This window comes from Camelus bactrianus, chromosome 35 (assembly GCF_048773025.1).
Source record: "Camelus bactrianus isolate YW-2024 breed Bactrian camel chromosome 35, ASM4877302v1, whole genome shotgun sequence".
Lineage (NCBI taxonomy): Eukaryota > Metazoa > Chordata > Mammalia > Artiodactyla > Camelidae > Camelus > Camelus bactrianus.
Window position 1 is genome coordinate 18,462,959 of NC_133573.1, and position 26,945 is coordinate 18,489,903.

The following is a 26,945-nucleotide window of genomic DNA, read 5'->3' on the forward strand; positions in this document are numbered from 1 at the left end:
GCCCGAGGGCAGAGCCCGGAAGCGCCGCGGTGCGGGGACTACATTTCCCACAAGTCCGCGGGGCAGGGCGAGGGGTGGGCGTCGGGGACCTTACCGGACAGGCCTTACCCGGCAATATCAAGGTAAATGCCGGCACTGCGGCTCCAGGGGAAGAGTAATTTAGCGTCTGCGCCTAGATTTGGATTAGTCACCCTCCTAATCCATCCCGAAGTGACAAAAGCGACCTGGCGACTCTGGGATCTCCGGGCCGCAGGACTCCACCCCCAGAACCCATAGCTGTGCCCCCGCGGTGGGCCTGGGGCACTTCCTAGATGCCCGAGGACGCGGGGCGAGGTGCTAGAAAGGTGAAGGCCTAGGGTACCCCTTCCTATGGTTGACCATCCGTACTGGTCCCTCGTCCGCCCCTCCCCCACGCCCTGTGTCCCATTAGGTCGGGCTGGCTCTATACTGTGCACGGCTCCCTGGGGCTCGATGTCGAGGGTGGTGCCGAGGAAGGTACTTTCCCTCTTCCAGCCCAGTGTAAGTAGCGGGCGACCTCCCCTCTCCTTGGGTTGTTGCCCGGACGTCCTTGTCTCGGGGCGACTAACGCTGTCGAAGACCTGCGAGCCAAGCACTGCTAAGCACCTCCATCCAGTATCCCTAATCCTTTCATCTACCCTCTAGGGTGATATAAAGATTGCCACTGGAAAGGATAGCAACAGAATTTAAATGGCAGAACTTAAGGTTCGCACCAAGCCTCTCCGGATTTAAAGCTCTTTGCTTAAGTCCTGTCACGTTTCTCAAACCTTAACCTAAGAAATGGCAGGCGCTGGGGACCACAGTCTTTTTTTTTTTTTTTCCTACTGTTCCCACGCGCGCTGCCACCCTGCGTCGGCTACGCGGGTGCGGACACATCGGTCCGGCCTGTTCCGACAGCGAGTCCGGGGCTCTCCGCCGATCCTTCTTGCTCTTCTTTTTCCTCTTCTCCGGCCCTCCTCAGGGGACAGACAGCCAGCGCGCGTCATCGCCGCTGCCGCGGGGCGGGTGGGTGGAGTTTGCTGTGCGGCGGTGGCGGCGGCGAGTGGGTCCCCGGGAGGCTCTGGGGCGGGGCTGCGGGGAGGGCGCGGACAGACAGACCGACCTCGTCGGGATGGGGGGTGTGGCTGCTCCGCCAGGGTCCGGCGGGTGGGAGAGCGGCTCCGCGACCACCGGTGGCCGGGGCCCTTCTGCCTTCTAGAGATGCTTTTCTTCTCGGTGAGTTGTTTTTCTGTCTTGGCGGCCCGGCTCCCCGGCCTTGGTCACGCCCCGGGGAGGAGGAAGGAACCAGGCCATCTCGGTCTGTGTGGCCTTGATAGGGCAGGGCAACGGGGAACTGACCAGCTGCGCTCCAGGTCCTCCTCCCCTTTGGTCATGTTGATCCGCGGCTGCGCTCCATGTTCCAGTTTCATGCAGGCTCCTGGGAAAGCTGGTGCTGCTGTTGCTGCCTGATTCCACCCGACAGACCTTGGGACCGGGGCCGGCGCTGGCGGCTGGAGATGGCGGACACGAGATCCGTGCATGAAACCAGATTTGAGGCAGCGGTGAAGGTGATCCAGAGTTTGCCGAAAAATGGTACGAGCACTGGGTCCCCGCTGAAGAAGCCTACTACAGAGGCCTGAGGCCCCAGTTTTCTTAATCCACCTCCTTTAACCTTTCTGCTTCTACTCTTGCTTATTTAACGTACTTCTTTTATGGGTTGAAAAGGAATGGAATTGGAGGGGAGGTATCGGTTGTGAATTAGTTGCCTGCTGATCTTTCAAACCAGAGACAAATATATTATCCAGATTTTAAGTAGTGTATATTGTTGGAAAGAAAAGTCTTGTCACTTAATGACTGCGGATTTGGATATATTAAAAGAAATCTGGGATGGAGATGCCTGGTGTTGCATACTCATAAAGTCTACTTTTAAGTCTTTTAAAAACTTTTGATATGAAAGGAGAGAAAGGAAAGAACAACTATATTCGTTTGTAAAACAATTTCTTATTTAAAAAAGCATACATATTTACTACTTGAAAAAAAACCCCATTCTACTGTACTAGTGTTCACTAGGTGTTCTCTTTTTTATGCTCGTATTGGACCTTTGCAACTTGGGTGAAAAGTCACTGGAGTTCTTTTATATTTAACCTATTCTCTGGTTTCTTTCAAGATTTTTCCTCTTTATCGTTGGTTTTCAGCAGTTTGATTATGATCTGTCTTGGTATGGTTTTCTTCATATTTATCCCGTTTGGGATTTTACAGAGCTTTCTGAATTTGTAATTTTATGTCTTTGACCGGTGTTGAGAAGTTTAAGGCCATTATTCAAATATTGTTTTCTGTGGAGAGATTTGGAGAGGGAGACTTTTGCTTTTCATGTCATATCTTTCTGCATTATATGAATTATTTTTCGTATAAACGTGTAGTTTTAATGATGCTTTTAAGTACTACCATTGTACCAGAGTGTAAAACTAACTGAATACAACACTAATACATTACTGTAGTATTTAATATTGTGTTCTCTATTTTCATTAATTTATCATTTAGCCAAGTAATGAATGTTCACTACCATTAACAAAAATTCATTAAGTTCAGAGGGATTGAAAAAGAAGAGTGAATGAACAAAATGTAAAGAATTAGTATAGGAACTTACTTAGGTATAGATTTTTTAAATGCCTGATTAAGAGAGTTTATAGGAAGGCATACTTCTAAAAGAGTTTTGTTTAAGATGTACTTTCATTCTTACTTCTAAACCACACATTTTTCTATTTTTTTTGAAAATTGGTAACAGGAGACTTGATGTCTCTACTGTGCTATCTTTGTTGACATCATGTATCACTTTTTAGGAAACTCCTGTAAGTATAAATACAGTTTGTATTTATATAACATTTAAGAAGGTATTGTAAAATTAAGGTAACATGGCCAAATGACACCTGTGTTGGTCAGTATTCAGTACTGTACTGTTACCCCTGAAACTAAATTGATACTAATTGAAGCAGAACTACTATTATAATGAATTATTAAATATTTTTATAGTAAAACTTTTTAAGTTGTGTCATCTGTCCTGGGTTATTTTGCAAAGAGTAAGATCTGATAGTTTTTTTGATTTTTGATTTTTTTGCTTATTGCTTAATCTTTATTTATGGCATAGGGTTATAGAATCCTATAGCATTGGTGTTTGGTATGCCCTTGGCCTTTAAAAATCTGATTTTCTATATAATATTTTTAACACATATAGATAAAATATATTATGTGTGAGCAACTTGAGGACAGAGATTTTTCTTTATCCAGTGGCCTACATTCAAGGTAGATTACTAGGTTTTGCTATAACCTAATGCATATATTATTCACCTTAACCAATAAACTTCAATCTTAGTTGATTGACTTACTGAAGTCATTATGGTGCTTTTGATGTTTTAAATTTAGATTTGTGTTATTTAAGTAGGTAACTATTTTTAACTATAGTTTCTTCATATTTTTCCCCTACTGCTATATAAAGAAGGACTATATCATTGAAACACTGTATCTAATGGATACTCCTAAATGATCATATATTGTATAGATAATTCTCATTGTAATTTTGGATTTAATTATTCACCCTGGGCCAAACCTGAAACACCAGCTTTTAGCTTGTCTGTGTGGTAATTTTCACAATGTTTATAAACTACTGCTTTTGATTACTACATGTTATCAGTTTATTATGCAATCTATGAAGTTTTAAAAATATCTTTTTACAGTTTTAATTTTTATCTTTGTAATACATTTTGGAGTAAAAGTAATACACACCAATGTAAATGTTTTAAAAATACAAAGAAACAGAAAAGAAAATAGAAGTAATCTGTATGCCTATGATTTAGCGAACATCATCTTTTAACATTTTGATGTGTTTTCTTCTACTCTGCTTTTTATGTATGTAAGTACTTATTTTGCAAAAATGGATTGTGCTGGATATGCTGTTTTAATTTTTTTTTTTTTTTTTTTTTTTTAGTGGGGGAGGTAATTAGGTTTATTTATTTAATTTTTTAGTGGAAGTACTGGGGATTGAGCCCAGAACGTCTTGCATACTAGGCATGCACTCTACCACAGAGCTATACCCTCCCCCGGATGTGCTGTTTTCAACTGTTGTTTTATTCTTACTTTATAGTAGATTATTATGAAGCTTTTCTCATGCCATTTTTTTATATTTTTCTACAATAAAATATTTAAGGGTATCTATCAGTAATCCCATTGTATCTGTGCATCATAATTATTTAGCCAGTTATTTATCATAAAACATATTTCAAATTTTCTGTTGTTAAGTTTTGTAACTTATAGCACTCATTCATACAATCTGAATTTTTTTTAAACAAATATTTAAAAAATTGTTTAAAGGTAAAATTTTTTTTTAATTTAAAAAAATTTTTTTCTTGAAGTAGTGGGGAGGTAATTAGGTTTGTCTGTTTATTTATTTTTCTAATGGAGGTACTGGGGATTGAACCCAGGACCTTGTGCGTGCTAAGCACGTACTCTACCACTGAGCTATACCCTCCCCGCAATCTGAAATTTTTAAACATAAAAAAGTTTATTGATATGCTAGAAACATATATGAAGACTAATCCTCAAAAAATTGATGTGTGCAAAAACCATGGAGGTAGAAAATGAGAAATCCATTTTATCTTAGATTAATTCTTTTTCTACCACAGTACACACTGGTTGGCTTTAGCCAAAGTTCCTAATCCATTCAGAAACTGGAAATTTGGCCATGAGAAGTTGAATTTCTTACTGTTGCAATTTTATTAGGCAGAATATACATTTAACTTTTTATTTGTTTTTTTTACTGACATTCACCATTATTCTGATTACACCTACCAAATGTTTATTTATTTATTCTTTTATTTGTTGAACTGTGTTAGACATTGTTATTAAAGTGTAAAATCTCAAAGTTTTTTTTTTAAATCAAAGGAATAAAGAAACTAACTGAGCCATAACTTTTGTTTCTGTAAAATAGGAAAATAACCTGAACTGTTAATGAAATATTAAAAATCTCTATTCGTATAGCTAAGCTAATTTATAGCATTAGATCATCAATTGTATTCTCCAAGTGATCTTACTTAATGTACGTTTCCAATAGGTTCATTCCAGCCAACAAATGAAATGATGCTCAAGTTCTATAGCTTCTATAAGCAGGCAACTGAAGGACCCTGTAAACTATCAAGGCCTGCATTCTGGGATCCTATTGGAAGATATAAATGGTAACTTTATATAGAGAGCTATGAAAGAATTTTGAGTTTGATGACATAATTACCATATGACTTATTTATGTGGTTATGTATTATTTTGTGCATAAAGTATTCTGGGTACTGGGTACATTTTTATCCTCTCTGTGCTCTTGACACAATTTCATACAAAAAGGAAGGTATTAGGGAAAAGAGGGAAACAATAAAACCAAAAGGGGTATTTGTATCAAAGATCAAAAAGCATTTTCAGGTAGTCTTTTTCCTTTTATGGAGTGTTTCCTTTTCTTTATGCCAAGAATAACTCCTGCTAAGTTAAAGAAACAAACTCTCCTGCATCTTTTACCTGCCAAGCAAAATAATGGCTTGCTTGTTAGGTGACATTGTTTGCTTTGAGACTTTGAGATAATAAATAACTAGGAGCCTGACTCAAAGTCTGCCAGACTAACTTTTTATCTAAGCTGTCACTCCTGTCCCCCTGTACTCGAGTAGAAATTTGATTTTTAACATACTTAAAAGAATCACACAGTACCTCTGCCATTTTTCCAGTTGACTAACTTTTGATGTTCTGCACACTACTGAAGACTTGACAGATGTCTAACAAGACATCTGATGTTGTCTAATGTAGGTCATGTACCTCATGAACAGAGTATGCTAATTGGCCAAGGAAACCAATTAATTAAGCTGTGTGTCTTGATGGCTAAGTTTCCTTACCCAATATTGAAAGTCCTTAAACTCCTTTGAGGATTTCTTAATCCTGTGCTTTCCTCTAAGATCTTCATGACTAGTCACAAAGTAATAGGTTAAATGGAATAGCAATATGTTATTCAATCTGTTTGAAGAAAATTTATTTATTTACTTAATGATTTTCCTTAGAATTGACTTTTGCTGGAGTTAAACTGCTTCTGGAAAATACCTATAAAAAGAGAGGTTTTCCTTTTAGGCAAAAATTTCAAAGAACTCTTCTCATTATCTAAGGCTTTGAAATTCTCCTGTCACTCACATTTTTGTTTTTTTAGAAGCAAGAAAGCTTTTCCATTTTTCTTTTCCTTTCTTTCTTTTTTAATTGGTTTTAGTTACTCATTTATATTTGGAGGAGGGACTGGGTATTGAACCCAGGACTTTGTGCATGCTAAGCATGCGCTCTACCTCTTGAGCTATACCCTCCCCCCTCCATTGTTCAAGTGTCTGTTAGACTCTTATTTAAATTAACCAAAACTTCTGTTCCTTTGAAATGTGACTGTGACCGTTCATGTAGAGTTTTCTAAAATGGTCGTTTTTGTCACTGTAGCTTATAATGGTAGAAAGACTTCTAAAGAGTTCTTAGCAGATAATTATCAACACTCTATAGCCTGCATGGTCTAGAGTGTATGTAATCTGGTCTCAATAATCTATGGTCTTTAGGTAGGTTTTTATACTGACTAGTTTTAGATACTGTTTAATTTGCCATTTTATTCACAATGATATTATTCTTCAAGGTGGTGCATTTCAAGAAATCTTCCGGAAATATTGATATAGCTTTAAGTAAAGCCAGTTTTAAAATAGTGACCCTATAGCATTAACTCTAAATTATATTCTGAGCAACTGAAATCAGGCGTCTTTTTGTTATTATTTGGATATTTTCATTTCCAGGGATGCTTGGAGTTCATTGGGTGATATGACCAAAGAGGAAGCCATGATTGCATATGTTGAAGAAATGAAAAAGGTACGGAAAATAATTCATAATAGAAAATAAAAATATTCAGAGCGACTTTGATTTAGTTTTGTTATCAGGCAAACTAGCTGCTTTTTTTAAGGAACAAGGAGTTTGTAACATGTTAGAATATAGAATCTAGATTACTGTAAAAAAAAATAGTTTTTTGCCAGATGCTTTGACAGTATTAATCTCTGCAGTAATTTTTTTTGATAGATTCAGACTAATTTAGTTTTGTTTTATTCTCTTCTACACTACTCAAAGTTGTGCCCTTTTTTACATTTTTCACACTTTTTTTATCTAGTGGACTTTATAGCAGAAGTCAGAGCTTAGTTCTTTGGCTGTTAGCTAGATGTTAACACAACATACACAACATAAAAGCACAACAAAGGAGCCTTTCAAAAGCAGAGGGAGAAAGATAATCTAAAGCTTTGGCTTGATAACATTCTGTTTTCTTTACCTTGAATATTCTTATAATCTTTCTTCATTCCCTCCATTTTAACTCTTTAATAGTAATTTTAATTGTGTTTTGTAGACTTAGAAAAGACATATACATCCTATTATTTAAAAAAAGGAAGAAAACCAATAATGGTATCATATTAAACACACTATGCAGCAGTTCGCTTTTTGCCTGTAAACAGATTTTATATTTTTCCAGTCAGCACATATACACCTAATTTTTGTCTTTTTAATATCTACAAAATACTCCATATCTAGAAATACTGTTTTTTTTTTGACAGTCACCAGCTGATGGCCATTTCTTTGAATGCTTTTTCAGTTAATCTGCTTTGCTCTTTAAATGTGATGATTCGAAATTGGCCCATAGTCATGAAGGTGTCTAAAAGTGGTTACCACTTCCTACTTTATGCGAATACCCTTTTAAAAACACTCCTTGGTATTAAAGAACAGACATAATAATTTTACTCTAACCCCCAAATTTTCTATTTTATTTAACATTAGTACCTTTAGTGTTTAATGCACAATCTTTGGATTGTTGTGTAAAATTTTACACAAAGCGTATGTGAAATAGTTTTCAAAATGAGAACACTTTTAAATCTTTAATATAGTTGAGATTTTTCTAGGAGAGTATATATGTTAAGTAAGTAATTAACATGGATACTTTGAGGAGTCTATAAAAGAACGTCAGATCTCAAAGTTACCGATAAATTATAGATATTATATTAGGTGCTAGTGTGGATCACGTTCATAGTTCCTTTTCACAAGCTCTGTTTCTTTTGATTACAGATTCTTGAAACTATGCCCATGACTGAAAAAGTTGAAGAACTGCTTCATGTCATTGGTCCATTTTATGAAATTGTGGAGGACAAAAAGAGTGGCAGAAGTTCTGATTTAACCTCAGGTTGGGCTCTTGTACCTAGTTTTTAATTCAGCAACTGATACATTATGCATGCATTAATATTTATTTATATGTCTAATTTTTTTTTTACTTTCACATGCCAGTCCGACTGGAGAAAATCTCTAAATACTTAGAAGGTAGGAATAATGAAATCCATGTAAAACTTTTGTTTAAAGTCTATGTGCCAAAAGACTGCTGCACAAACTTATATAACTTATGAGCTTGTCACTCAAGAGTTTTCTTTCCAAGCAAATACATTGCATAAAGTTCCAAAATATTATAAACCCTAATTTTTAACCTTTAGGTTATTAAAACATGACAAGTGGTTCACTTATATGCAAAACTGTAACAGAACTCATGGTTTTATTTTTATGATTTCATATTTTCTAATTTGCTTTATGAATTATATTAGCAATGCTATGGCTGAAATGACTTCCTAGCTAATTTTAAGTAAATATGTTTATAGTGTGGTTTAACACTAGTGTAGCTAGCTAAAACAAGACATCAGTGAATTCACCTAGCTGGGTCTTTTTTTTTTTTAGAATTCTGTTTTCATGTTCTCATGTTCTCAGTGAAGAATTGAAAGGCTTATCTTTTACATATTAGTGGAGCTGAATAATCTGCAGATTTTCTGGTATTAACTCTAAAAATTTGCTCTTTAAATTGTTTTAGAAAGCAGAGTGAAATGAGTCTATAGGAGTCATTTTAAAAGTGTTTAAGTGTTTAAACAGTTAATTATAAAAACAAGGAAGAGGGAGAAATGATAAAGGCTCAGATCTATAATCCCTTAGCTATAATTTAAAAATTCACAAAGCTTGATAAAGTGCTTTTGATAACTCATTTGGCACCAGAACCCATCCTAACGTGAACTTGAGAAGCAAACCTTGACCTGAAATAACATGAGGCTATTTTAAGTCTTTATCCTATTTTGTTTGACTATTACATGTTTTGCTACAAAAATCCTTATTTACGTTTTTTAGTGAGAGCTGCCTTAGACTTTGTTGAAGGTGTTACATAATATACAATGTATATAGTATATGACTTTTGCAAAATTAGAAAACTCTGGATTTCAAATTGTACCTAGATTAAGGGTTGAGAGAATGTGGGGCTTATACTATAATTTATTTAGCCTGTACCATTCTAATGAAATTTAGATTGTTTCTCCTTCTGGTCTTCAAACAATGCTGCTGAAAGTAACCATGTACAAATGTCATTTTATATATGTGGAAGTATAGCTGTAAGAAATTATATTAGAAATGTAATTTCTGGATTAAAGGATCCGGGCATTTGATGGGTGTTTCCAATTCTGTAAGATATTACCAAATTGCAAGACAGTTTGCAATCTTGGGGTTTTTTTTAAACAAAGAATTTTGTTAAAAGTAGCCCTTTAGGCCCAGTAGAACAGATTATCTATGTCACATGAGTGTTTTCAGAATATTTATACATAATAAGTTTTGAAGTCAGGAAGTATGAGCTGTCCCATTTTGTTCTTTTTCAAGATCCCTTGCGTATCGTATGAATTTCAGAATCAGCTTGTCAATTTTTGCAAAGATGGCCAGCTGGGATTTTGTTAGGGGTTGCAATGAATTGTAGATAATTTGGGGGAGTGTTGTCATCTCAACGATATTGTCTTCCACTTCATTTATTTAGATCTTCTTTCATTTCTTTCAGCAATGTATTTTTATTTGCAGTGTTTAGGTTTTATACCTTCTTTTGTCAAATGTATTGCTAGGTATTTTATTCTTTTTGCTGCTATTGTAATTGAATTGTTTCCTGATTTCATTTTTGGGTTGTTTATTGGTAGCTTATAGAAATACAATTGATTTTTATATATTGATCTTGTAGGTTACAACCTTGCTGAACCATTTATTAGTTCTAATAAATTTTTTTTTGTAGATTACTGAGGATTTTCTATGTACAATAGCATGCCATCTGCAGAGATCATTTTACTTCCTTTCTAGACTGGTTACCTTTTATTTATTTTTCTTGCGTGATCGCCCTAGTTAGAACTTCCAGTATAATATTAAGTAGAGTTGGCAAAAGCAGACATCTGTCTTGTTCCCTGTTTTAGGAACAAAACATTCAGTCTCTTAACATTAAGCATGATTGTAGTTGTGAGTTTTTAAAGATGCGCTCTATCAGATTGTGGAAATTCTCTTGTATTCTCAGTTCCTTCAGCATCATATTCGTGAAAGTGTTGGGTTATGTATGTCAAGTGCTTTTTCTGCGTCTGTTATGATAGTCATGTGGCTTTTGTCCTTTTGTCTGTTAACGTGGTGAACCACATGGATGTTTGGATGCTGAGTAGGGCTTATTAGTGATTCTGAGTGCTTTCTGCAACTCTCATCACAGAGCTGCTATGATGCTGCTTTTGTTGCTGTCATGTAGTCTTGCTGCAACCATCCATTTGATGGGCATTTGAGGGGTTTCCCTGTCGCTTTGTTTTGTTGAAGGTGTCTAGGTGGTGAGTGTTTCTGTTTTTTTTTTTTTTTTTTTTTTTTCATCAGTTGTTATTCTTGCCTTTTCTGGTTGTTGAGGGAGAGTAAGGGAGATTCAGAAGGTGTGCTGCCATCATGGTTCTCAGATAGAGCACAATGCCTATGAGAGAGTTGAATTTTTACTCATTAGTTCCGTTAATTAGGGAGACTTAAGAATATAGGCCTGACTGTTTAAGATGAATGGAGATTCCCAAAATGGACTTATATAATTGAAAATTAAGGCCCAGAAGCTTGTGGGGGAAGACAACTGTTTTTGGCCAAAAGCTACTTATGGATGCTTTCAGTATCTCAAAGAGTTAATGGAAATATAATTCCCTATATCTCAAAATGTGGTCCAGTAATCAACAGCATTGGCATCACATGGGAGGGAGCCTTAATGGGAAACCACAATCTTAGATTGCCCCAGGCTTGCTGAATCACAGTCTGCATTTTAGCTAGATCCCTGGTGATTCCTATCCATATTAATGTTTGAGGAGTTCCAATGTATTTACTCTCAAGATATGAGTTTAGGTAATAGGACGATTTGCCTTTTTATGTGATTGACCACATTAATGATGCTTTTTAAAAGTAAAAAAAAAACCAAAACTTAAATGTAAAGACATAATAATGGAAGTTATGCACCTGAAGCCCTAAAGGCAATAAAAGGGTAAAAAACTTTTAAGTGTAATCCAACTATAATATTGATAAGATTGTTTTTAGGGTCAAAGATATTTGTTTTCAGCATGCTAGCATATAGCACCTGTCTCTTCATTTACTGCATATAAAGAAGATCATCTCTAACTTTACATTTTGGTCGATGTTACCTTAAAAAATAATTTATCCTCTGCCTTGTTTGGAAAGGATTTAAGATAGCTTTATCATTTTGTTGTAGCTAACTGGAGGCATTTATGTAGTGTATCTATATTTACAGTCAAAGAAAATAATATTATTAATTATATATCAAAATTCTAACTTTTTCCTTCAAGATTATTTTATTAGTTATGTGTGATTACAGAATTGTTTGTAAATATCAACATCATTGTATATTACAGCATTAAAGATTAAGTGGTCATTTCGTATTTTAGATCTTGGTAATGCTCTGACTTCTACTCCAAATGCCAAAACTGTTAATGGTAAAGCTGAAAGCAGCGATAGTGGAGCTGAGTCTGAGGAAGAAGAGGCCCAAGAAGAAGTAAAAGGAGCAGAACAATGTGATAATGGTAACCTTTGGATGACTGGCTAATAATTTTATGTTAACTAAGATGAGAGGCCATGGAGAGGTTTGCACTGATTTGGCACCGTATGTGATTAGTCCACACAGTGGGATGTGGGCTGTTCACTAGGTTTGTTGTGTTGTAAGAGGCTCTGACTACAGAGTTCAGGGATAGCCAGCCTTGTGCATAGATGGATAGATGTTCATTGAAGGCTAACAGAAAGAGGCCACTCCTCTGATCGTAATGCCGGAAATGGTGCATTAGACATGTATTCATTTAAGGTATGGTTTCCAGTATGACTATGCATATGCTACCAAGGAGAAAAGACAAAGTTAAACTCTCAGTATCTTGTCAAGAACAGAATGGATTCCAGAGAATAGGATATAGGCAGAAATTCTGATAAAGAGGGAACATTGGAATTAGGGTGGCCTTGTGAGTAAGAGTACCAGTGATTCTTGGGGTGATTATTTTAGAAAGAGGAGGCAGAGAGACACTAAAACAAACCATACAACTTAGTTTTGCCTTCACTTTCCAGTAAAGTCTCACAAATAATACCTTCTTCGAAGGCTCTTGGTATTGGCCATGTAGACCTCTCTGTGTGGCAGGGTCTCATAGAGCCATTGGCCTATGCCTGACAGTGAAAACACCTTGAGAGATTATCCTTTAAAAGGGGTTCTAGAAGATTCACAGGGAACTAAAGCAGTTTTTTGTTTTTTTTTGTTGTTGTTGTTTTGGGTTTTTTTTTTTCTAAAGCACACAGTTTGGTTGAGCTCTCAGCATATAATTAACTTCTTTTCAAAGAGTACCCCATCTCTCTGATCCAAGTAAGAAACCCTTCAAAAGGATTATGTTAGATTGGGGAAGTGACTATTTGAAATTAGAACATTGTGTACAGAAGTTTTCCTACAGTGAACTTTTATGAATCTCTCCATTTTCACATACAAGAAAAGAAAATGATGAAGAAATCTGCAGACCATAAGAATTTGGAAATCGTTGTCACTAATGGCTACGATAAAGACAGCATTGTTCAGGGGGTACAGAAGGACATTCCTGCCAGCTCCTCCCAGGACGGCAAAGACGCTGAGGAAGTAAAACATGTAGATCAAAACTTGGAGCAAACTGGGCAGACTGCTGTCTGCATTCAACAAGGTATTGTCCCATCAAAATTGTTTCCCCGGCTTCTTTCCTATGAATTAAATATTCTTTTAATATTTTTAGGATTTTTTTATATCCTAAATATAATATTCTTTTAATAATTTTAGGATATTTCAGAACAGTTTAGAATTTTTAAAAAGCCTCTTATTCAGTAAGATCTTAGGGTTTACTAATATTGTAAGAGTTTATAGATTTGAAAGACTGAATTAGGGCCAGGCCTTTTGTATTTTTCTTGAGACACTTTATTGTATTTTTGGATGGCATTTTAAAATGAAATCTCTCAAATTTTTACTTTTATTATTGATGTGTCTTTTAACTCAAACTTCTAATGTTATAGTACATTTATTCTCCGGTCAGCGAGGTAAGTTACAGGCTTTTCGTAAGTTAGAGCTCTTAGAGGTGAGCCTAGAGGATGGATACAGTGGGTTGTTAACATTGCTGCGAGGCACAGGAGAAACCTAGAAACACAGTTTCTGGAGGTGAGAGGCCTGCAGCGGGCGGGGCGGAGGACCTCCCACTGCGTACCTCCCCCCGCCACTCCTACACCTCCCCTCCCCCCACCTACGCCGCCCCTCCCGGGACACCCCCACCCCACCCCTGCTGGGATGCCCCCGCCTTCCCGGAACGGCCCCACCCCTCCTCGCCTCTCCCCTCCCCCAGGATGCCCGGTCCTCGAGTCCCAGGGTAGGGAGAAGGGTACAGCACCGCCCCTGGGCTGAGGAACTAGGGACGCCGTCCGAGTGGACCCCGACGGGTCCGTAGGCAGCGGGGAGCTCCGGCCGCTGCCGAACGTGTACTGAGCCCGTGTCAGCGGTAAACGTTACCGAGCACTCCTGTGCGCACCTGCCCGGCCGCTCCTTCCACCAGGCGGAGCCGAGCCCCGCGGCCGGCCAGGCGTCCTCGGCCCAGCCCTTCCTTCCCGCCGCCGCACCTGCCTCCCGGTGGGTCGCCGCGCGCACGTCAAGTCGCAGCAACTCGCTGTGCGGTTCGAGGCTGCTTGTGGCCTCTGGACCAGCAGTAGTGCTGGCTGGAAGAGGTGCGGCGGTCGTGCGGGAAAGCTGATTTAAGTATAGCTTGGATGGTTCTTTTCCTTCCGTTAGGGCGGTGCCTTGCCAAAGGCTGAGCAGGGCCGCGGATGCGGCCTCTACTGCATCTGACTGCAGACCTCCAGAGCCCCCTTTCTGTTGTTGCCCTTTTCCTAATTACCACCCGAAAGGCGAAAAGGCCTTGTTGGCCGGGCCTGGAATCTTACCTTGAAATCTTATATTTCAGTCTGGGGTGGGGGTGGAGAATGGAGTCATCTCAAAGAGGCCAGGGCTGGAGGACCCCAGCCTGGCGCCCACACCCATTCAATGCCCAGCACCCAGTAGAGCCCAGCAAACATTTTCTAATAAAACCGAGAGGTGTCAAGTTAAAAAAGAAAAAAGAAAAAAAGGACTAATATAACAACCAAACTTGTAAAGTTGTGTCCCAAATTTTGCGTCCTAGCTGGTAGTCAGGTTTTTCTTATAAAATTTCTAGGTTTTTACAAGTTTGGTCTGCACAGAGTCTTTGTATAATTCATGATAAAATACTTTGTAACCTTTTTAATAAAAATGTCTGAATTTAAACTTTTTGTAAGTTAAAAGAATAAAATATGGCTTGGTAAATCAAATTTGTCTCCCAGTATGAAAATAATAGAGAACTGATAAGTTTTGAAGATGAATAAATGCATTTTCTTCAATTAGAGAAATTAATTATTCTACGTGGGCATTTTTTTATATTTAGATATAAACGATGATCATGTTGAAGATGTTTCAGGAATTCAGCATTTGACGAGTGATTCAGACAGTGAAGTCTACTGTGATTCCATGGAGCAATTTGGACAAGAAGAGGTAAAAAATGACATTTTTTTAATTGGTAAGTTTTCAAAGTGGTATATCAGATTTCAGTGCATAACTTCTGTTAATAGCAGATGTATACCACTTTGAAAGCATACCTCTAAAATGTCTTTCATTTTTTTGTGAATTAAAAAACATAAAATTCCTGAATATTCAAAAATACTTAAATACTATAACTTTTTAATGTATTTACATTTATAAATATTCCAGGAGAGGTGGGATGGGAGGCAGAAGGTGAACTCCTTATGCTAGTCTATGTTTGAGACATTAAAATTCAAGAAAATTGAATAATTTGAAACAAATAAATCTGTTCTTCACATTGACTTTAATACGTTGGGCTGAAATTTTGAGTGGAAATACTTTTCAAATTCCATTAATTAAGATTCGGTATTGGAAGCTAACATTTGGAAAACCATTAAAAGTGCATGAATTTTTTTTTTTTAATCTCTTTGACAGCTCTTTCTGATGAGAACTAGGCTGATTTTGACAGCTGTATTTATGTTTGGTGGTTTTATATCCTTCCCCCACTCTTTCCCCAAACCCTGTTCTAACAGTGCTTTTTGAATACAGTAACTGTGGCTATTTAAATGTTTCTTGGATGAATGACTGACTCATTAGGACAATTCACTGCCAAACATCTCAGTTCTTTGCTCATGGATGAATCATCCCTCCCCCATTTCTTCCCTGCATATGGGAGGCAGAATATAAATTGAAGTTTTTTAGAAAAACAATATTTTCTCTGATAACATTTTAAAAAACTCTATAAAAGCAGTCATTCTTCAAGGGGGAGGATATAGCTCAGTGGTACAGTACCTGCCTAGCATGCATGAGGTCCTGGATTCAATCCCCAGTACCTCCCTTAAAAAACTAAGTAAATAAACCTAATTACCCCCCCCCAAAGCAGTCATTCTTCTATAGTGATGAAAGCTTTGTGCTGTATAACTAAGTGTTTTTAAATTTGTAGTCTTTAGATAGCTTTACGTCAAACAGTGGGCCATTTCGATATTACTTGGGTGGTGATCCCAGTCAGCCCTTGGAAAGCTCTGGTTTTCCTGAAGACGTTCAAGTATCTTCCGGAAATGGCAGCACTGGGGATGTGCAGGCAGAAGCAGTCGAAGGAAAAGGTGAAGTAAAGCATGGAGGAGAAGACGGCAGGAGTAACAGTGGAGCGCCACACCGTGAGAAACGGGCTGGGGAAAATGAGGAATTCTCTAATGTCAGAAGAGGGAGAGGTGGGTATTAACTTGTGTATTGTTCTCACTATCTTTATAAAGCAGTCAGTGAAATGGGAGGTTCTAGATAGGAGAGGCATAGGGACTACCAGTCTGCAGGGAGAATGTTGAAAGTTACCCTGACATAACATCTGACCGTGTCTGACCAATAGCTGAGTTCAGGAAGGATCACTTCAAAATTTACTTCCTTTTGATACAAGAGCAGAGGTTTTCTTGAGAAATGCATCAAGCATTTCATTGTACTCTTCGGGGTTTAACTTGGCAAATTGCTCCCAATTCCATTTCTCCTACAACCCCAAACACTGTTTGATGCAAGTTCAGCTTTGGGAATCTTGCTTCTGTAGGGTTCTAGGATCTCAAAGGGCAACGAGGTAGACAACTTTCTTTCTATTATTTGAAACAAAACTATGTATTATATTAGAAAACATTTAAAAACTTGTGATATTCCATTTCTGCAGGGGTAAGGTAATATGGTGGTACCTTTTACACACTGCAATATTTATACACAGTTTCAGCCTTTCTGAAAAATAACTTGGCAACACTCAATAAGAACCACAACAGAGTTGTTATCCTTTGACCCAGTAATCCTTCTTTGACTTTGTTTTAAATAAACAGAATTTTGGATGAGAGTTTATATCTAAAGACATTCATTGCAATGCTATTTGTAATCGTAAAAATGTGGAGTCACTCTGTCTAAAAGTGGAGAATGATTAAGTAAATTACTTCATGGTCTTACAAATGAATTTATGTAGCCGTTTCAGTGTTTTTAGAAAAAAATTTAATGACGCACATAAACGTTCATGATATATTTTTTAAAGTAGGACACAAAGATATGTAAGGGATAATGCCAATTCTGCAAATATATGTGTAGAAAAAAGAGTGGTTGGATATACAACAAAATCTTAGTAGTGGTGAGATTTCACCATCTCTATAATGGTGTTTATAAGAAAAACCATTTAGAAACATTTTGGAAGGCTTACAGTGACCAAATAGGAAAACATGGCCATTTAGTGTAGCTTTTAATACTTTAAAGAAATAGTCCTCATATTTTTTCAATTTTGTTACTGTATTAGTAGAGAGTTTTTACGAATGTACCCCAAATAGGCAAATTGTTTATGTACATTTAGTCCTGTATGAGTGTATTAAGTACATTATAAATAAAACCTTAGCAAAAAAACGTAAGAATGTAAATGGAAATTTATGTGTATGTCTACTTATTTGAATTCAGTAGTTTATTTTGTTTACATCCTGATTGCTTCCACTCCACTTTGGAGATTTAGATCTCAAAGAAATAGCAGAGGAAAATGAAGAAAACACACCATTTCTGCTTTTATAAGAATTGTTTAAAACTAACTTCTTTCGCTTTTCAAACAGGGCACAGGATGCAGCATTTGAGTGAAGGAAACAAGGGTCGGCAAGTGGGCAGTGGAGGTGATGGGGAGCGCTGGGGCTCGGACAGAGGGTCGAGGGGCAGCCTCAACGAGCAGATTGCTCTTGTGCTCATGCGCCTGCAGGAGGACATGCAGAGCGTCCTCCAGAGACTGCACAAGCTGGAGACCCTGACGGCTTCACAGGTGGGCTTTCACATTTGTCTCACCTCGTTCTCCTGATAATCCGGTCAGACATCGTGTCATTGGAATCCGTGTTAATCTGATTTACGTACATCAGTGCAGTTCAATGAGTTTTTAAAGGATCTACTTTTGAAAGTACTATTTCAGAAAAGATTGACCCAAAAGCCAAATACCACTTAAAATTACAGAAAATTTTCAGTATATAAAATTAGCAGGAAGGTGGGAAGAGGATTAAGAGCTGTTGAATAGTGTACAGTGTGAGGCAGGAGTAAAGAGACCTTAACTAATGCCCTAGAGTTCATCACTGAAGTGTCATCCTTTTGTCCTCTATCTTGACTTCTTTTTAAAATGCTGTGGAGGTAATACACTAACTTACCAATTCTTTATTGTAAATTAGTTTTAGGATCAAAACTTTCCAGCCAGAGAGAAATGTAGAGTTTTAATCTGACCTCCACTACGCTTTGCTGTAACTTATCATGAATTTCCAAAACAGATATTTGGATTATTGTTTACATAATCTTTACATTTTTACAGTTTTAATAATCCAGGCTGTAGTTCTCAAATGTGCTTGTCAGTTGGTAGTTGTGTGGAAATTTAGGAATAAGAAATGTTGAGTAGGCAATTTAATAAGAATGTAAAAGAAGTAATGTTTTAGATTAATTTGAAGTTTTAGTTTGATAATTTGATATTGTTTGAACTATAAAACATAAAATGTCAAAGATAATTCTTTGGCTAGCAACTTTAGGAACTTTTAATTTGGCCAGTATGAGTTTCATGATAATCAAAGCATAGTTAACAGAAAAACCAAAAATAAATATTATTTCAGCTTTCTTTTAACCACAACAAAAATAAGAAAATTGAAAAAGTTATTTAGAAAAATAACAAAAAAAATTTTTTTTTTTCAAAGCTAAATCACTTTCATTTGTATTTATAGGCAAAATCATCAGCATTACAGACCAGTAATCAGCCCCCTTCACCGGTAAGGAATTCTTGTCTTAAATCTAAGTGCCACGGTTTCAAATAAATTACAATAAATTTAGATTCTATGACATCCTTAAAGTGTTCCAAATGAAATCTACCTTTTAGAACTTTGAAGTTTAAAGTGTGTTTGTTTTGTAGTAAGTCTGAAGTACTTCTGAAAGTCTACTTACTGAATTATGTTCTAAAATGATCTCCCTCCCTTTAGCAGGAGTGAGATCTATTATTAGCTATATATTTTCAAAATTATGAATTAGGTCTGTTTTTAAGTTTGTACGTGCAATATGTAATAGATTGGTGACTGGCTTATTTTATTTTCTCAGAGACCGTCTTGGTGGCCCTTTGAGATGTCTCCTGGTGCATTAACTTTTGCTATCATATGGCCTTTTATTGCCCAGTGGTTGGTGTATTTATATTATCAAAGAAGGAGAAGGTAACACTATGGTTTTATAGTTCAAAGTGGTATGTAAACTCTTACAATCTACAGAAGACAGAGCTTTCAGCAGCCGTTGGGGAGATTGGTCCATTTTATGGATTGTCATACTGAGCATTCTGTACCCATCCTGACACTGAAACTACCTTGGAAATGATATGTGGTGGGTTTCTAGATACTTGTTAGATTTAAATATTTTTCCCTTGAGAACATCCGATGGCGTTTGTACATCTTTGATTTAGGCAACAAAAGAAAGTGATTCTAGGCTTAAGTTTTATGTCTTATGAGGAAACAATGTTCTTCAAGTCTGATGTTTATTTTGGTCCCTTTGCTAATATTAAAGGGCAACGGATAAGTAAACAAATAATGTCGGTGTGTTCTCTGTACCTTAGAAATACAGACATTGGCGTTTCAGAAAATTTTCATCCTGGTGGTTGACTGTCTCTAAAAATAGGGCTTATTCTAACTTGAGGGCCAGAATTCCAGTTTGGATGCCAGGAAATAACTCAGATAAGTTTGACAATAATAGGTTGGAATCCTTGAAAGTGCCCTGAGATGGTCTAGACTAGGAATAACCTGAGGCCAAAACTCTTGGGTTCAAGAAAATCTTTAAAGCTTTTTTTTTTGGACATTATGTAAACTGAATTACTTTCCCTGGATTGGCAGATGGACAAATGTTTATGTCATTCATGGCCTCACTGATTATGTTTACAGTGTTTCATCACCATTTCCCATTAAGTAACAACAGATGGAGAAAAGAGATATAGAATATCTGATGGTAAGATTTTAATTGCTGTCTTAAATATGTGCAGTAGAAATAAATTTTAAAAAATCTACAAGTTTAAATAATTATAGGTCTGTTCCTCAACCAGAGGACCCAGGTTTCTAACTATTACAAGTGATAACAAAAGCAAAAGCCAAACATTTACCCTTGTCTTATGTAAAAGGGGTAAGCAGCCCACTAGTGTAAGTTCTCCAGTGATAATACTTTACAGTGGAGAAACTGACATGCATGTGACATTGGCTGAATCAGTTTAGTCTTCCCTGTTCTCTGCTTATGTTAAGATGGTTTGATTTATGTTCATAAATGAACTAAATACGTTTTCTGGTACATCGTGTTCTGGGCATATGCTTTGCCCACTTGCAAAAACTTCAGTGGGATTTCAGAAGTTTAAGTTACTTTCTCAGTATTGTTTACCCTCTTTCTATTTCATCTTTGTGTCATTTCAGCTATTAAGATATAGGCCTTAATTTAAATCCTTTCTTTTCTTTATTCGCACATTTTATGTTTTTCCTATGATGGTTGGGTGCTTATACAGGTTTTTAAGTCTTAATTTCCCTGAAAAGAGGAGGAAAAAAGGACCAAACCTTTTTTCAGTATGTGGTTTTGCTAGATTTAAGCGGCAGGGACGCTAAAGGGAGGTGTTTACATATTTTGCAATGCATTTCAAAGTTCCTTTTCATGTTTTCTTTGCAGAAAGTTAGGGATTGAAAAATAGAGAAATTCAGCACAGGACAAAAAAAGCCCTGAAGTTTGCTTTGGTTAATAACTTATTTCATGCCTAAGGCTGAAGAAGCTTGTCACTTTACTAAAGACAAAAAACAAACTATACTTTGCTTCAGCAGTCACTGAAAATTGCAGTTTTTCTAAAATTATTTTTTTTTAACGTTCCTTACTAGCAGAAGTATATACCATTTCTCCTAAGTGTTCCTTTCAGTTGTTGACAGATGTCTCTGAGTGGAGAAGCTTGTCTCTATTTTTAATTACCTACTTTTTTATCATTGAATCTTTATCAAGTTTTCCAATGTATGTTAGGTGTATAGTTCTTCCACGCTGTAAATTATTTAGTGCTGCACAACTGCACTTTGATGGGATATATTGTTTTTATGTACTGTTGGATTATATGTGTAACAGATCAGCTGGGGTTGGAGATGGAGCCATATTAGATTTGGAAATAAGTTTTGGCCTGGAGGGGATTTATGGCATTTTTTAATCTGGCAATGCTTAACAGTTTTTAATCGGACAGTTATAGGAAAGAAGATTAGATGACATTGTGCTTAGTTTGGAAAAGACAGGTCTCGGTTAGAGATGAAGAGAAAGATCTAGAAATCCTCTTAGGATGGGAGACGTGTGACCAGGAGAGGGTGTGCCCTACTCATAATAAGGCCATCCTGTACCTCATCCCCTGGTACAGTATCTGGCACGTAGGAGACTTTCAAAAAATATGTGCTAAATGCCCACTCTTGGCAGGATGGCACCTGAGGTACTGTAGGTTGTGAACAAGATTTGATTTTTTTTGGTTGGGGGAAGTAATTGGGTTTATTTTTTAATGGAGGTACTGGGGATTGAACTCAGGACCTTGTGCATGCTAAGCATGAGCTCTACCACTGAGCTCTACCCCACTAACCCCCCTTCCCCAGACAAGCTTGATTTTATTTCATGTATGTGCATCTGGATGCAAACACACACTGAGATCACCTTATACGCATGTAAAATAAGTGGCTGTCTATTTGTGGTAAGCTTTAAAAGATTTTTTTACATGAAAAGTAATACTTAAGGTCCACTGCTTGATTTTTTTTCCCCACCAGTATGGAAGGATATAAATTTAAAAGTAAAAGAGATCTCATATCACTCTGCAGGGGATCTGAAAAACATTCCTTCCGTACGTGATGTGCAGAGTAGCTAACACCTGCGGCCCTGTCTCCTGTTAGGCTTGAGTCTGTGGTACCACATGGCCCTGATGACCTCACCTGGTCATTCTGCTGTTAAAATTATCCCCGAGGGACAAACTGAAAGCTGACCCGTTCAGTCCACAAGGCTATTCTTAATTTGTTCCAGGCAGACTTCATTTCATACTGTTGCACTTTGCAGATACTACATTTTTTACAAATTGAAGGTTTGTGGCAACTCTGTCACAATTTATCAGCACCATTTCCCCAACAGCATTTGCTCACTTCATGTTTCTGGGTTATATTTTGGTAATTCTTGGCATAGTTCAGACTTCATTATTATTATATCTGTTATGGTAACCTGTGACCAGTGATCTTTGATGTGTCTACTACGGCTTGCTGAAGGCTCACATGATAGTTAGCATTTTTTAGCAATTAAGCAATTTTTAATTAAGGTCTGTCCATTGTTTTTTTCAGACATAATGCTATGGCACACTTAATAGACTACACTATAGTGTGGGCACCAGGAAACCAGAACATTTGTGTGACTCGCTTTATTGCGGTATTAGCTGTATTGCGGTGGTCCAGAACCAAACCTGCAATATCGTCAAAGGATGCCTGTACTTTGAAGGAAAGGATATTTCTAACCATTCTTTATCAGTGTGCCCAGATTCATGACCTTGCCGGCATGTTGTTTCCTTGGAGACAATGAGTTTTCAGTTTTTATCCAGTAAAAACTGGATAAGGTGGGGGCAGATCTCAGGAGAAACATTCTTCAGATGGAGCCTGGAGAAGGTGGTCCTGGACCAAAAAGTCAGGCCCAGGCTTCCAGTGAGGCAGGGGAGACTCTCAGCAGGGCTGAGAGTTCAGCGGGCTGGGGAAAGGCAGGATGTTACTCCAATTTTCTCATCTGTTGTTTTGCGTAACTTTTCTTCTTTTGTCAGGCTGTACCCTACGTTTTGCAAGTTAATTTTTTTAAAAAGGAGAGAAAAATCTCATTGAAAGCCTGAAAAAGATCCCCAGATTCTGAAGATAGCAATAATGATTTATGTCTGTTTCCCTATTACATTGAAGATTGGAGAGTTCATAGACCAGATTGTGTGCTTTCTGGTAAAGCTGCGAAGGACTTTATATAGCAATTTGCATCATGTGGGTTCTTAGGAAGTGTTTTTTTATTTTTTTTATTTTTTTTATTTTTGAGGGGGTGGGGTAATTAGGTTTATCTATTTATTTTTAATGGAGGTACTGGCGGGGATTGAACCCAGAACCTCATGCATGCTAATAACATGTTCTGCCACTGACCTATACTCTCCCCCACTTAGGAAGTGTTGATAACTGTTCAGGTACCTCCCAGCTAGCATTTCTGCTAAAGCCTCACTCAGGCAGCCAGTCTTTGGAACCACCCATGACTCTGTTCCTCCAGGGGCCTTTTTTCTTCACGCCACAAGTAATCTCCTCCTCCGGTTATGTGAAAATCCATCTGATTATTTCAAATGTCCCTCCTGCCAAGGTGTACATTAGAAAATTTCTGCAGAGGATAAGGAATGGTCCGATTATTTAAAATACCACTCCTGCCAAGAAGATTGCATAGGAGTATTTCTACAGAGGAAAAGAATAAATAATGAAAGTTTCAGACACTGTGGCATCTGGAATGCTGAGGAGGGTATAGAGATTTTACGGCAGTGAGACCTTTTGCAGAATTCAGAGCATCCGTGATTGCTGTGTGTTGTGCTAACAAGCCCATCCTCTTCTGGTAGCTTACTCTGCTGTCATTAATACCGCCACATTATTCATATCTGAGTTGTTGGTTATTATGTACCCCCGGCACCCCATCAGTTAGCTGAGAGCTCTCTTGAGGGCTGAGAGCCTGCCTCGTGGACGTCTGAATCCCCAGTACCTGGCAGAGTGCCTGAAAAGTAACAGATACATAATGTGTGTTGATTAAATGAACAGTCCAGGTTGTATATCTATCAACCGTCTGTTGTTTTATTACGCTTTTTTGTTTCACAACTTTTTCCTTTTGATGATATTATGGAATAACTGGCAAATATCTGAACTGTGGAACAGCCAACTGGAAAAAGATGAGAATCTAGAAACTATGAGAGGAGGCATGTACATTTAAATCGTTTATTACAAACTATTTGGTTGGAGGAGGAGGGATGAATTAGGAGTTTGGGATTGGCAGATACAAACTACTGTATATAAAACAGATAAGCAACAAGGGCCTACTGTATAACACCAGGGACTCTATTCAACTTCTTATAATAACCTATAATGGAAAAGAATCTGAAAAAGAAAAAAAAATGTATGTATAATTGAATCACTTTGCTATCCACCTGAAACTGACACAACATTGTAAATCAGCTATACTTCAGTTAAAAAAGAAACCAAAGCTGTTTGGTAATGTCATCCCTTGCAACTGGATCTTTCCTATTGAGCCCCAAGTGATGTGAAGTAATTTCATAAGAATCACTTGTAACTTTATGGTCTTATTTTGAATTTGAATATGATTGTTGTGTTACCGTTCAGCAAATTCTTTGGTATGGATGTGTTTCATTTTCAGGTTACATTTATACTCATAGGAAATTGGTTTTCTTTCTCCCTTTCTTTTTAAAGAAAACTGAACTGAAGAGCGTGACACTTACCGAAGAGGACTGTTGGCCTGGATGAGCTCGGAATACGATGGATTGTGGAGCTCACACGAAAACCCTAGTTTGTGATGATTACATTTCTTTTTGTTGTCCAGTAGTTTGGTTTGTGTACATATATACATATATATATTTTGCACTACACAAATGATAACATTTTAAGGACTAATATTGCTGATACTTGAATAATCAATCTCAACTAGGTTATAAATGGTATACATAGATGTATTTACCCCACCCTTGAACTTGAAGGACATTAAATTATTAATTATTGTTTGGTAACATGTTTACCTGATTATCTCCCATAGAGAAATATAAGCTGCTTTTCCAAAGGTACAGTTGTGATCATGAAAACAGATTTATAACTGGGTATTTTTAATTTTCCAAATTAAATATGAGCAAGAATGCAAACCAGGAGTGAGTTTCAAGTGAGATTAAATCGGCTTTCTTTCTTAGTCACTGAAGCGCCATGCCAAGGAGTAGAAAATGGCTGGAAGAATCTTCTCTACGTCCATCCACTTCATGGGCTGCCCACCCGTAATCTTTCTTGGGCTCACAGCTCTAACATTAGTGTTCAGGCATCATTATGACAAAGTAGAGTCCTAGGTACTTGGCTTAGTTTTAACAAATGATTCACAGAATGGCCATAACCTGCTAATGAAAGTGATGAAGAGGGGCCTACAGTAGGTTTGACAGTGTATTCTCAACCTGCAGATCATGCATAAGATTTGTATTCAATCACATACATCGATTCCTTTGTAATCATTTTTCTTTAACTGAGGATATCTTGTTTCTGCTTCATAGGGTGCTTTGAAATATAAAATGAAAACTTATTTATACTGTTTTTACAAAGGTCAAAAAGGAGACACATGAATATCACTTTTCTGCAACTGGTAAACTACACAGACCGGACTCTCAACCTCTTCGTGCCTCAGGTTTTCCTTCGGGGGTAATATTTGCGATAAACCTACTTCACCAGGGTATTGGAGGGATTTGCAAGCTAGCAGGCCATGTGCTTCCATGTGAACAAGACACAGCCAACTGGTGTAAATTTAAGTGTCTCCCCTCCCCCACCAACCTACCACATTTAGATCCTTGAAGGCTTTGTTTGGAATGATTCTTCCTGTATACCTTTTAAAACTACCTTCTCATGTAGATATACCTTGTACTTTAAAGATTTGTCTGATTCAAAGTCTTAGTATCAAATAATTAAAAAATATTCTTGGTATGTATGATGTTGAGTTTAACATCATGTGTTCAGAGTGTTTTCAATAAGAAAGTAACCCATCCCTAGTATAGAGGGTGGTTCTCTGTTTACCTGAAGAAAAAAGCAGAAGAATATGATTTGCTTTTCCTAAGACTCTTTTTTCCTTACAGGTAACTTGATGTTTTTTATTTTTTAACCCCATCTTGATTAAAATGTGTCTGTCTCAAGGGATCTACTACTATTTGCCTTTTAAAAACTGTCCTCTATTTCAGGAAAAAAAATGAAGCAAGTAACCCTGCATTATAAGTAAAAATAAAACTTAGACCTGTGGATCAGGGATTATTTTCAAAAATTAGCTATCAATCTGGTATCAGAAAATGGTGGCTTTTTCTCTTAGTATGTAAATAAATAAGATGCAAATTAAGAATGAAAGTAGTTGTGATTCATTGAAGCAGTTGGGGGCTACTAACTCCTAGGTATAACTATTTGTATCCTATTCCGAAGTCTTATTTTATAGTTTGAAAAGCACTTTGCACACAGTTCTTGTATATACAAGTAAAGATGATGAAATTATAGGATATAGTGGTACCGTTTTGTTTAACAAGAACCTCATTTAAAATTTTAAATTGACAGCTACGGTATTTTTTTAACGATCTACTTCTTTTCTGTTTCTTTATTGTAAAACCAAGTTAAAAATAAAAGGTTAATGAGAAATGTTATGGTTTTTATTAGTTGTTACTGTTGGCATTGCATTAAGCCATGCTATTACATATCATTTTATAAAAATCAGCACCTGGGTGAAGTTTAACTCATTTAGTCGTTTGGTTGAGAATGTTACTGATCTTGTCAAAATCTTAGTTTCAGTTCTTACTCCAAATCGGTGGCCTCCTCTAGCTTCTCAGTGCAGCCTTAATCAGCCATCTTTAATATGTACAGTTCGTCTTAGGTGGAAAATGGTAAAGGATACAGGTGAACCACCCAGGCAGGAGAGAGGCACAGGACAGGCTGTGTGGGAAGGGGTGTGGCACCTCCATGCCCTCTCTGGGTCGCCACCCTCCCAGCCCCTCAATGTGTTCACCAACTAGGATCTCTCCGAGCCCTGCACTTTGGGGGTTTTTATGGAGGCTTAGTCTCACGCAGGCATGCGCAGACGTAAACTCCATTTCCGGCCCCTCTACCTTCTCTGGAGAATGGAGGGTGGGGCTGAAAGTCCCAAGCTTCTAATC

General features: G+C 37.4%; 1 protein-coding gene across 5 annotated transcripts; it reads left to right on the forward strand.

Moving 5' to 3' along the window:
- On the forward strand, window positions 1-26,438 carry ACBD5 (acyl-CoA binding domain containing 5). 5 transcript variants are annotated; one of them, XM_010967937.3, is made up of 15 exons: window positions 1-122; window positions 1,422-1,590; window positions 5,102-5,222; window positions 6,837-6,909; window positions 8,143-8,257; window positions 8,359-8,391; window positions 11,817-11,951; window positions 12,891-13,094; window positions 14,868-14,974; window positions 15,945-16,212; window positions 17,587-17,786; window positions 18,718-18,762; window positions 19,085-19,194; window positions 19,909-19,972; window positions 24,481-26,438. In XM_010967937.3, exons 2-14 carry the CDS (start codon window positions 1,515-1,517, stop codon window positions 19,934-19,936), a joined length of 1,515 nt encoding a protein of 504 aa, XP_010966239.1. In that variant the 5' UTR covers window positions 1-122; window positions 1,422-1,514; the 3' UTR covers window positions 19,937-19,972; window positions 24,481-26,438. The 5 variants fall into 5 exon arrangements, with proteins under 5 accessions (XP_010966239.1, XP_074214184.1, XP_074214187.1 ...); XM_074358083.1 differs by lacking the exon at window positions 1-122 and adding an exon at window positions 1,044-1,233; XM_074358086.1 differs by lacking the exon at window positions 1-122 and adding an exon at window positions 1,045-1,233 and having other exon boundaries at window positions 1,432-1,590.
- The last annotated feature ends 507 nt before the right edge of the window (window positions 26,439-26,945 follow it).

Excerpts from the sequence above, each read along its gene's own strand:
- ACBD5 (XM_074358083.1), top strand. Across the intron at positions 8,258-8,358 it reads AAGTTCTGATTTAACCTCAG|TCCGACTGGAGAAAATCTCT; the intron begins GTTGGGCTCTTG and ends TTCACATGCCAG. Across the intron at positions 8,392-11,816 it reads AATCTCTAAATACTTAGAAG|ATCTTGGTAATGCTCTGACT; the intron begins GTAGGAATAATG and ends TTCGTATTTTAG.